The following is an 11,742-nucleotide window of genomic DNA, read 5'->3' on the forward strand; positions in this document are numbered from 1 at the left end:
AGATTAGGAGTGGAAGAGCAGACATGTCATTGAGAGGGATCACGTACTACTCACACAAACCACGTGCACACCGACACGCACAATGGCCCTCGTTTGTAAAAGAGACTCAAAGGGAGGGGCAGCGGTCAGAGGAGTCGGAGAGAGCATCGCATCGGAGGCAGAGAAGTAGAAGTGGAGTTGAGAGGAAATGAGATTAGCCACTTTTCCGGGGTCAGACAGTCTATTTGCAACCGACATGTTAACTTAGCGTTGTGAGAAAGTAGAAACTCTTTAGTGCTTCATTTCTGCGTCTCCGCTGTGCCACACTTACCGTTCTGGGTTCAGGTCTCATTCCGGGCTCTGTCCCTGTGTGGAGGTTAAATCTTCACAGCTAAGAGGGGCATTTGCCATTTGTAGTTCCTGTCCCTCTCTTGTTCAACCGCGAGGCTATTCAAACACTCGGCCTCGTAAAAAAAAAAGCCTCTGCGTGGACAAAGTGTGCCCTTTTTCATGTTTTCACCCAGGTTTTTTAACCAGGCTATTATCGTGATGGAGTGTGTTGGAGAGAACATTTACTTCAGCCAGGGGCCGGGGAACATTAAGACCACAAGGGAACTGGGTCGTTTTTATGCAGACTGAGCATTTCCGATGCACGTTACTCACTGTCCACTCTCTCAGCGTTCTTCTAATTTAATCACACTTTCTGTGTTTGCACAAGTAAACAAGTCCATTTTTCATTCAATGGATACCGGAACTTCTCACAATTTTAGGGACTAGGGATGTCACAATACCTGAAATTTGGTAGTCGATAGTCTCTACGGTTCTCATGACATCCCTAGTCTATGCATTGCATTTCCTATGCAACATACTGATATTTGTTCTGCATTCAGCAGCAGCACATTACATCTTATTTGGAGCACGCCTTTCTCATTCACACCAGTGTGTTTTCCAGGGGGAGCTGGTTTAGCTGAATCAGGCGAACTCCAGTGCAGCCTCTGAGGTGAAGACAATTAGAATCTCCTCTGACTGACAGACCTGTGTGGAGGGTGGAGAAAACTCTACACGGAGCACTTGAGGTGAGGTGCTTTGTACTCCACAAAGGCAGAAAATGGGCCAATTCATAGCATACTGTAATCAAGTAGACTTGTACTTGGAACAGGCTTCATGATTATTGTTTTAAAAGGACTTGATCTGTACAAAGGAATCAAGGGGAGAAATGACAATTTTTTTGTGTTCTATCAGGGATCAGAATGAATCACCTGTCACACAGTTTGTTTGTTTTTAAGATAAACACATGAAAGAATACATGGTTGGAAAGTCTTTTTCATTCTCTGCTCCTCTTGTTGTTATAAAGAAGAGCTTTTAAGTCCTCGATTATCACTCTGAAGAGATGACCATGAAATGCCACCATCAATATCTTATGATATATTTATTGTTACTACATTTAAAGTCCACCTGGAATTGGCTCGAGAAGCCTGCCAACAATCGAGTCGAACAAACGTCTCTTCAAAGCGTATTTACGTATATATAAAATTCATGCCCAACCAAAACAGAGCCTTCTTTCCCTGTTGTTTTTCTTTCTTCTTCCATACGTAGGACTGTACTACTGAGGGACACGAATAAAAACAATAAAAAACAATGGCCCCGACCTTGTCCATGTGCCTCCATGGAGACGAGGCCTCACCATAAAGTATTCCCCACTGTGAGCTACTGATCGGCCAGCCCATGCTCAACAAGTCCCAGTGCTAAGTAAGACACATCCTGCAGGGTGTAAACACTCACTCCTACTAGCAAGACATTTAGATCGACACGTGTACGAATACATTTACACACTTGATTACTGCACTGACTCAATCACCACTCGCAAGACCTCAAAAACTGATTTTGAATAAGAAACCTTGGATCTGTGTAAATGCACTAAAGCTAAAAAGATGCTTTAAATGAAGTGTATTCTGTAGTGTATAGATGTAATGTTTGCTATGGATCCTTTACAAGTACATGTACTGCCTCCAAGGCCACAACAAGTAGAGTGAATTCAGCATAGTGATATGAATTGATCCTCTCGCGTCTCTCTTTCACGAGGCTGAGCGACCATTTTTATCCCTTAGGGGATAAACATAGATTCCCCGTTAGCCTCTTAATTAAGGAGGGGTGACATCACCTCTTTGGGTCTTTTAGTCCAAGCTGGGACGGAGCACGATGTCCGACGAAGGCTACTATTGCTATTGAAGGACCATACTGGTGGGTTTCAATATGAACTCATTAACTACAAATCATGAATAGAGGGACCAACGCATACTGGTAATAATGACCAAACAGGCTTTTTCAAAACACACATAAGTCTGTTTCTAATCTAAAGAACATGTTTCTCCTCTTCTCCTCTTCAACATAAAATGTTCAGGTTTTCTGAACCAAATCTGGTCTCCATTGTTGTCATTTTCAACACTGGTTGGGCTGGTTTCTTAATATCCCCGTCTTTATAAAGCCGGCCAGGACGCTTCATCTACTGCCAAAATGAATCCGTTCCTACATTACACTTGTCATTTTTGAATTAGTCACTTTTCCTTCTTTTGAAATCAAGCTATTTCCTCCATCAGTTCCCAAGACAGAAATCCACCAGCACCATGCTTTGCTGCTTAGATACAGCAAAGCCAACTTGTATCTTGTATACAGTTTGGAATAAAAGCCACTTCCCTACAGTGTGCCTGCCACTCTTTTTTTTTTTTTATATTATGACCTTGACTGCACAAAAACATACTTCAACCTGAGCCGTTTAATATCTCGTTCGTAAATCCACCTCTGAACTGTGTGCTACTCACTCAAGGACGAGAAAAGCCCTTTGAGCATAACAGGTGGTCCATGAAAGGCAGAGGCTGGATCCCCCGAGTCTGTCAGTGAGGGAGAGAGAGACAGAGAGAGAGAGAGAGAGAGCAGGTGGCAGAAGGCTTAACCTGAGCTAAAACCCATCCGATGAGCTCATCTCTGCAGGCTTAGTCAGCTTCAAGTTGTCTGTTTTCTGCCAGGAGAGCCAGATCTGGGTACTCTCACCCACTCGTCGTACCAGTGAGCCACGAGCGCCCTGCTAATCTGTCTGAGCACTACATGTAGGCCATATGTCTCGCAAACAAAGTTAGCAGTGCACAGTGGTGTGTATTTGTGGAGAGACGGCGCGTGGAATGTATCGTAGTAACAGTACATATCTGCATGTATTCGTGTGTGACGGCTACAGGTAAACAGATTCAGCCTTCTAGTGGTCTAAAGTCTCACAACATGCCTGTGTTGTTGTTGCTTCCTCACTACTATATCCCCTCCATTCATGTCAGGGCAGCCCAGGTAAGACTTTGTCAAGACACTGTCTCAATAACAAGTGTGTATATTGTAATCTCCGCTAATCTTTAACGGTGAACGTGAGTGGACCTGATACGACCCCATAGAGACCGTACAGCATATCTGTCAGTTCTCTCCACAGACATAATACATTATGAACTATGCTATTCGGGTATAAAATCAACACACTGCAGGTAAAGCTGAACAGGAGACACACAATAAAACGGGTTTCTTTTCTCGCTGAGGTTCGGTTGTGCTGGAGACAATAACAAAGCCGTGTTATGGTGGCTGTGTCAGCACCATTCCCACCTGCTCTAATCCCCTGAGTCCAAGCTTGTTTTAATGATGTCACGGCAGACAGAAGTGCTGATGTTGTCCTTAAGACCTGGCGTAATTCAATTACTTCCGAGAAGGCAAACAAGTCCGGCCTCAGCGCCGTGGATTATGGGTTTCTAGAAGTGTGCTCTTGTACAATCTTTCAAGAGCTTGACACAGCCCCTACTAATCATGAATAGAATGCACTGTTACACCAAGGCAAAAGTGAGCCACCATGTCAGCTGTTGCTACGCTGTTACTTCTCTGGATTCGTCTGCCCACCACCTGCACGCCCACTACCATCGCAATCAGCCCACACGGAGCGGAGAGACACCTCAGCAGGCTCCCTGATCATCATCATCATAATCACACACTCACACTGTTAGCGCTGCTAAACGGTCTCCAAGAGGGGCCCTGTTCAACAGCCAGGGCTGCTGGTAAACACGGTCCTCGTGGAGTTCGAAGGTCCCTCTCATATGGTCACATGGTAACAACCTCATTACATGCTGTGCACAGTGGTGGCGCTCCAAGGACGAGATCCTCTCAGGGACAGCAAATCCTATTTGTTTATTTTATTTTTTCATTGTTGGATTAGATAAATCCGTGTCTCTGTTGTAATTCATATATCTGTAAGACAGCCTTCTGCTGCTGGTGTAGGACTGTGGCCATCATAACCAATCTACATTCTGTTTGTGCACAAACATTCCTCTCACGGCTTCCTCTAATGGAAAACACAATCAGCACAAAGGCTCTATTCAAAGCAGTTTACTTGCCAAATAAATTAGACAGCCAGCTCGTATTGAGTAGAGATGAACACAAAACAAGACTGTTGGGAATACAGTGAACAGTCGGGCCAAATTTAGTTCTTCCACATGTTAGGTGATTGAAATATACTGTATACTGAAATGTCTGATATACTACTCTCATTATCTATTAATCTATTGAATATTTACTTGATTGATCGCTTGGCCTATAGAACATTAAAAAATAGCAAAGAATAAGCATTTAAAAAAGAAGTGGTTTCACACATTAAAGTCCGTTAACAGGTCTTGGGGATGTGAACACAAGTTGTGTAAAGCCGTTAGTGGCTCCAGAAGGGAGCTGTGTCGAGTCTGATAAATTGTCAGTTTGGGCAGAAGAGTAGTTTGAAAGATGAAAATATAAATGTGGGGGTGTAGTATTAGTAGGAAGTGAGCTTACCAGACCCTTAGCTGCTACTCATCTCTACTTGAGACTACATTAGCTGTCGCTATAATAACGGAACTCTTGTTGGCCACGTTGCATTGTGGGTAATGTGAAGATCAATCTGGTTCTGCTGCATTGATTTTTGTTCTTTCATTTTTGTATTCTTGAACCGTCCATTGTGAGTCTGGCAGTGTTATGAAAGGGCAACATTGATGAAGTACTCTTTCAAACAACGAACTGACTGACTCACTGGAATTACTCCATAACTGAGATGAATCCATCAAAGAGATGACGACTGCTTGCCCTTGTTTGTAACTCTTTGTTGTCATTCAAGTCAAACAAACACAAGGAGACTGACCTACCATCAATCCCAATGACTTATGCAAGTACAGCTCTGCAGTGGTTGATGTCCAATTAAACCCCGGGCGTTCACTATGGCGAAGCTTTCAGCCGCATGCTTACGAAAAAATCTGAGTCGTTAGAAAAGGTCACGCTCTTTGCTACGGGTATAAGTCATCCAGCATCCAGTTATAAATGAAATGTGACATTTGAGCTTTACAAATGAGTTGTTTTCTAAAAGAGCTGTTGGCATTACAGAGGTCCCTGCAGATACCTTATCTGTCAGCCTGATCACAGGCAGGCAGAGGGTTCTGAAACAGAGACAACAGCACACACACACACTGACCCCATCACACACACACTCACGTGCATTGCATACTGTATGCACACAGAGGTAAACAGGTTACTGACACACACACACAGCAGTAGAATAAAGGACGGCCCTCTCACCTGGTCGTCCACTCTGTGGGCCACGATCGTAGCCGCCTCCTCCTGCTCAGCATCGCTGAGGGGTCGGATCCTCAAGGCAACCTGCGGCACAGAGAGGGAATTTGACTCCTCTTTCAATTTAATCAAGACAGAAATATTCAATATACAGAAAATGTAAGTTTAAAAAAAAAATGATTTGGACTTTGCCTTGATGCGTAGGAACATTATTGACGGCACACAATAGTACTTGCTTCTCCAACACATGTGCCTGGACTCTGTGTTGATTCAGGTGGAGCTAGAGGTGTAGTTGAATATGCAAATGAGTTGAGAGTACTTAGGAGTGTGGTATAGGAGAAAATCTGGGTTCATTCATCAGTAGCAGCATACATGTGAATATAACGCCATCAATGTTGATCAGTGTATTAGTTGTGAAGCCAGGTAAATAATGTTTTCAGTTTAAGGAAATAACCTTTGAAGATTACGTCCAGATTATCTTTGAGATTTTAGACCATTAAATGTACTACAATTAAGGGGATGTAAAACTTGAAATATGTGGACAAATAACCGGACGGAGATAGTCTAAAGAAGGTGTAGGCTTATCAAAGCTTGACCAAAGAGTGAGGACTAAAAGTCTAGATGTCCTCATCGATTTGGAGTTTTGATTATTGAAGGAAAAAGGAAAAAGAAATCTCTCCAGAGTTGCCCGAATTTATGAAAGTGCAATAGAAAAATGACAGGAGTAATCTATTAAATGTCAAGCACAGGATGTAAGATATCTTTTTTCCCCCACAGTCAACCAGACAATTAAGAATACTCTCATTTAGAGGGTCCTGTGCTCAAACCTACGCTAACTAAATTGTTTAAACGCAATGACATTACAGTCATTTAGCAGATGCTTTAATCCAAAGTGACTTACAATGAGTATGAATGTGCGTGACTGTATGTGTGTGGACTGGTGATGTGATAAATAGGTGTAGGAAACAGATGTATGAACGGATTGACTATCTAATTAAACTCTAGATTCCACATTTAACCACTTCACAGCCTGATTAATGTCAATGTCTCAGAAACTAATCGGAGCGATGGCATTTTGCAACAAATATTAGCCTTCCCTCTTTAAACACTGGGTACCAATTGTTCAACCACCAATTGAGAGGAATATTGTATTATTATTACATCAATACACTCATGCACGGCCTCCTTATTTTTACACTTTATCTCCCTGCATGGTTTCTTTCCATGACAACATTCAGAGATCAATAAGAAAGCTTCTGATAGGAGCAAATACGATGAAAAAAGTCAATAACAATCCCAGCGGGGGTGTCACCTACCCAGAGGCTCACATGCATGTGAGCCACAGACAGACGCAGTTAAAAGGGGGAATGCAAAGGGTAATAACACAGCGCTCTGTCTGTCAGCACCCTGTAGAAAGTGTATTACACGCTGGACAAGGGAGAGGCCTGGCAACTGAAACAGCCACTTCAATTATTCAGATATGAGCTGCAGAACACGGTGCAGGTCTTGTAAGGCCGGCGAATCGAAAACATAACACCAACAATGGATGTTGTTAGGAATATAAAAAGAAAGATCTAGTTATTGTAAAAACAAAATAAATAAAAAAAACTGAAAAATACATTTTTTTCCAGGTACAATGTGATGCAGTCCAAAGCATGCAGACTGTGCAGGTTTGGTTTTTTTTTAGGCTGTCATAGAGGGCTCATTGCATAGGTGGAATAGGATTTCAAAAAAGTATAAAATGCAAAATAATACAAGGCACACTGAAGGGTTTGTGCATTGGGCAATAATTAAATAAAGGTAAATATAAAATAAAGGCATTTGCTTTTCAAACGTATTCCACCCATGCAGTGAGCCCTTTACAAGATGTAAAAAGCACACTACACCTGAAAGATCCAAACCACCTGTATGTGATGACCACAAAGACCCATTGTCTTCGTGTTTTCCCTCTTGAACGTAAATAGGCCGGACAAACAGTTAGTGAGATGTAACGCCACCTTTAACTATAAATCAATCAATAAGAACATTTCAGACTGTCAACACAAACTGGACCGTACAGGCATCACAAACGTTAAGGAAAAAACTGCATTTGGATTGCAGATTGTACAGATGCGCCTAATAAAGTGGCCACTGTTAAAAAAAAGCAACATTTAAAGGTTATAGGTGTAGTTTGAACTCACAGTTAGTTGGTGTTCCTTTGACTCCCCCGTGTCCTTCATGGTCACAGAGTGAAGGGTAAAGAGAGTCAACAGACGGGACACTGGACCATCCTCCTCCTCCTCCTCACTGTCCGTACCTGCATGTCAACTCCTCTGAAGAAGAAAAACACCTGCAGCCCTGCGCTCTCACAGTCAACAAGCCGCTTTAATGGACTCTGCAGCTGGTGTAATGGTCTCTGACAACAGCGACCACGGAGCTAAGCGACCTCACGTCGTGCTCACTTAACGACCTCTCTCTCGTCTCACTGTCAGCTATTCACGTTTGTCTCCCTTTTGTTTCTTTCTTCCGTCTTTTTAAAGCGCGTCGACGGTCAGCCAACCTCGTCCTGCGCGTCCTGTGCGTAACTCGCGCAGGTTGGAAACACGGGAATAATGTATCAGACGAAGAGCTGCAGAGAGATGGTGGTGGTGGTGGTGGTGGTGGTAACGCCGGTATCTGCCCACCTGCTACAGTCACTTCCTCGTCTGTCCCTCGCTCCGCTCGCTGCCGCGGGTTGCTATGTGTGTGTACGCACATGTGCGTCGTCGTCCCTGGAGATTCCGCGGAACACCGGTGTTCTATCCGAGCTGACTCCAGTTAAAGCGAGATAAACAACGCTAACAAATTTACGATTATAAACATAAAACCTGGATTTTCCAATATCATTATTATTTTGTTCTTTCATAGATGCACAGTGGGGGGATTTAAGTACATTTACTCAAGTACTGTAGCCTACTAATAGATACAATGTTGAGGTAACTTACTGTAGGCTACTTGGGTTTTTCCATTTGTATGCTTAATAGCCTACTTCTACGCCACTTCATTTTGGAGGAAAATATAGTAACGTTACTCCACTAACGCAGCTTTAGTTACTATGTCGATTTTTATTACAAATAAATCAATTAATAGTAATGATGTATTGCTATAGATTAAGTAACACGGTAATGTTAGTGTAAAGCTGAAACTCTTATTGTAATTATATATATTATTTATATACTTGTATTTATGTTTATTTATTTTTCGGAAATCAGCTATTTTGTATAATGAGTACTACTTTTATCTTTTGGTACTTTAACTTCCGAAAATAAGAATAGCCTAAGTATATCTTTAATTGAGTAAGACTATTAAATGCAGTGTGGACTTTTACTTGAAACAGACTATGTTGTACAGTGTAGTATAACTTTTGTTTACTAATGTAAAATATCGTAATACTTCTGTCAAAGCAGACGCGAACATATATACATTTTGTGTTTATTTATCTTCTTTAAAGTTAACCTCAAAGTATCGTGCTATACTCTTAGCAGTTCCAACAAGGCGTTAATGAAGTATCCACTGAGCTGTACTTTTTTGCTCCACTATGCTGACATCTGCTGGAAGAATAAAATTCCTCATCATGCCCATAAGACTTTAGAGGACCCTTTGTTTGGGTAGGTCACAAAGGACATCAACACCCAACAACAATCAAGTTGTACTGAAAACAGATTTATTCAATTCACAATTACACCCCATAGTTTTGGGGTCACACATACAATTAAGCACCATGTTCAGTGCCTGTACAATGCAACATGCTTAACGAAATGACACTGCTTAAAAAGAATGAAGCAAAACTGCAAGTATTTAATCCCCACAGAAAACCATTGTTAGGCAATACAAACATGTACCGCTTGGATGGTTTGAATTGCTGAAAATAATTACCTCAATATTCTCATTAATCATTGTTAGAGCAGCACGGCTTCCCAAGTTATGACATAAACTGCAACTTTATTAGCGGGATTAGATATGTAGAGAACATGAATTAATGGCTCTTTAGAAAGTACAAAAAAATAGTGATCCTATGTGAGATCGCCACATAAAACTAGAAAAAAAATATATAAAATTGGCACATTGTTTAAACAAAATCAAAATAAACCACATCCGAATGAGACAACTGTCTGTTATTGTACAATATATATATATATATATACAAAAGCCGTGGTCTCAAGGTAGTCTCGTCTCCAGGAGATTTGAGAAACATAAAGCTTCACTTGCAGGCGTGTCTGTGTGGGAATGTAAATAAATACCTCAACAATACCTCCCGCTGTGTGCTGCCAGTGCTGCGTTTGTGCTTCACAAATACCAAGGACGAAGCGCAATACATATCAAATAGTATGTTTACATCAGCTGTCATGTTCACATTTTTCTCTTTGGAGACCTGAATGTAAGTTTCGTAATGTAATAAAAACGGGAGGGCGGGATGAATTCTTATTTAATTGTCAGGTTGTTTTCTTACTTTATAGTGAACACTTTGCTATGTTTTACTGCAGTGAGGAATGAATCCTCAGGTATATAAAGACAGATCTTCCCTCAATGCCTCCCCAATAGAGGACACAGCATGACGAACACAACGTATCAACAGCAGGTTAAGTTCGACAGCACGTGTCAGGAATATTTAGCAAGTTCCCTCCAAAATATACCACCGATATGGTTCTACTGTCCCAACACCGCACAGACTTCGGAGACCTGGACTGATAAGATGTCACACACTGCCCCTCTGGGATGCTTGGAGTGGCCACACACTGTTTGTCTGCAGAGTGTGTGTGAGTGCGTGATGCTGTTTCCGTCCTCGGTCAGATAAAGAAGTCTATGCTTGGAAGTCGTTCCCAAAGTGTCTAATCTGTTCCTCCGTCATGGACAGATAGGTGGCCCGCATGCTGGGTGAGTACTGTGGAGGAAAAAGGCAAACACACACACAGACACACAAACACACAGACACACACGGAGGATGTTACGAGCTGATTCTACGAGATCAGGGTGAGGTTTCACAAACTGAACCTAATCATCAGCTAATAAGAAATAAAATGCCATGAGGATTTAAAGGAATAGTCCACTGAAAACCCATCAATTTCTCACCACGTGTAGGATTGAAAGGTGACTCTGTAAAGAGTGAGGCTTAGCAGGTGTAGGTAGTCAGCTTGGATACGCAGAAGTTACGATGGATTGAAGTGGCGGCCCAGACTATGGCAGTGTTGTCATTTCACCAATAAATGACAACACATGCTACTTCGGACACAGCCATGCTAGCTGTTCCGCTTGTCTTATAAGCTAACTGTGTGCTATAGCTCCATCTTTTGCAGAATGCAAATTTGAGGGCGGTGTGGATCTCATCAACTCTTGGCAAGAAAGCGAACAGTTTTCCCAAAAATGTGGAGCCATTCCTTTAATATTTCCTGCCATTTCAGATCCGGCTATTCCAGCAGTTGTTCCAGATATGCTCTCACCAGCTTTCACCACCTGACCCCCACACCCACCTGCACCAATGCTCCCGATTTACTCATCAGCCACTGGCTACAGGGCAGGTACCTGCCCTTCACCCACTGAGTACACAATGTTTGACCTTTTTTTATTCTTGTTGTGTTTCCCCCCCCCCCCCCCCCACTGTCTGCCTTCCGCCTGTCTGGTTGTGCCCCTCTGGACTTGTTTGCTTGTCCCCGTTACTGCTGCAGCATCATCCACCTCTCTGCCATTGACCTTATACTGAAGCAAGCAGGATGTGGACTTAAATTTACGGCTCACAGGAGTGGTTTCAGAAGTTTCTGAGGACATTTTGACACAACTTTGGGCTGCCTTTTGGAATCCGTCGTAACCGCTGGGAGTCTAGTCATCTTCCACAAAGAAGCACGTCACAAACATTTCAGAGCCACCTTCAAGCCTACAGGAATGAGAATGTTCTACGCTTAAAAGAGAGATTTTTTTGCGGAGTACTCCTTTAGTAACTCATACCTACAAAACTGACTCATGGCAAAGAAAACCAATGTAATTTACACTTTGTACAATTAGTAACACGTCAATCACTTTGACATTAACAGTAGCGTCGTTTTTAATCTGTCAATACCCAGATAAAATAAATTCTATAGCAGTACACTACGACTGGTGCAGAACACCTTGCGGCAGTGCAAGCTGTAGAATTGAATGAGT

The 11,742-nt window shown here is 42.3% G+C and overlaps 2 protein-coding genes across 5 annotated transcripts in view; both read right to left on the bottom strand.

The window, feature by feature from the left end:
- The window catches only part of kif19 (kinesin family member 19), a 30,508-nt gene extending 22,515 nt beyond the window's left edge, over positions 1–7,993 (bottom strand). Inside the window, exons 1-2 of the mRNA XM_076092994.1 lie at positions 7,770–7,993; positions 5,596–5,676 (exon numbers count right to left, since the gene is read on the bottom strand). Of these exons, the coding sequence (XP_075949109.1) occupies positions 5,596–5,676; positions 7,770–7,808 (120 nt within the window). The 5' untranslated portion in view covers positions 7,809–7,993. The remainder of the gene's footprint in view (positions 1–5,595; positions 5,677–7,769) is intronic.
- A 1,256-nt stretch (positions 7,994–9,249) lies between these two features.
- Positions 9,250–11,742, bottom strand: part of ttyh2 (tweety family member 2) — a 48,675-nt gene continuing 46,182 nt past the window's right edge. For all 4 annotated transcript variants that reach the window (XR_012954639.1, XM_076094045.1, XM_076094046.1 and 1 more), the window contains one exon: positions 9,250–10,489. Coding sequence is in view for 3 of the 4 variants with exons in the window: in XM_076094045.1 (XP_075950160.1) it covers positions 10,409–10,489 (81 nt within the window). In the remaining variant the exon portion in view is untranslated. The remainder of the gene's footprint in view (positions 10,490–11,742) is intronic.

Source organism: Anarhichas minor, unplaced genomic scaffold (genome assembly GCF_050575085.1).
Source record: "Anarhichas minor isolate MPS153535 unplaced genomic scaffold, ASM5057508v1 ptg000017l, whole genome shotgun sequence".
NCBI classification, from domain to species: domain Eukaryota; kingdom Metazoa; phylum Chordata; class Actinopteri; order Perciformes; family Anarhichadidae; genus Anarhichas; species Anarhichas minor.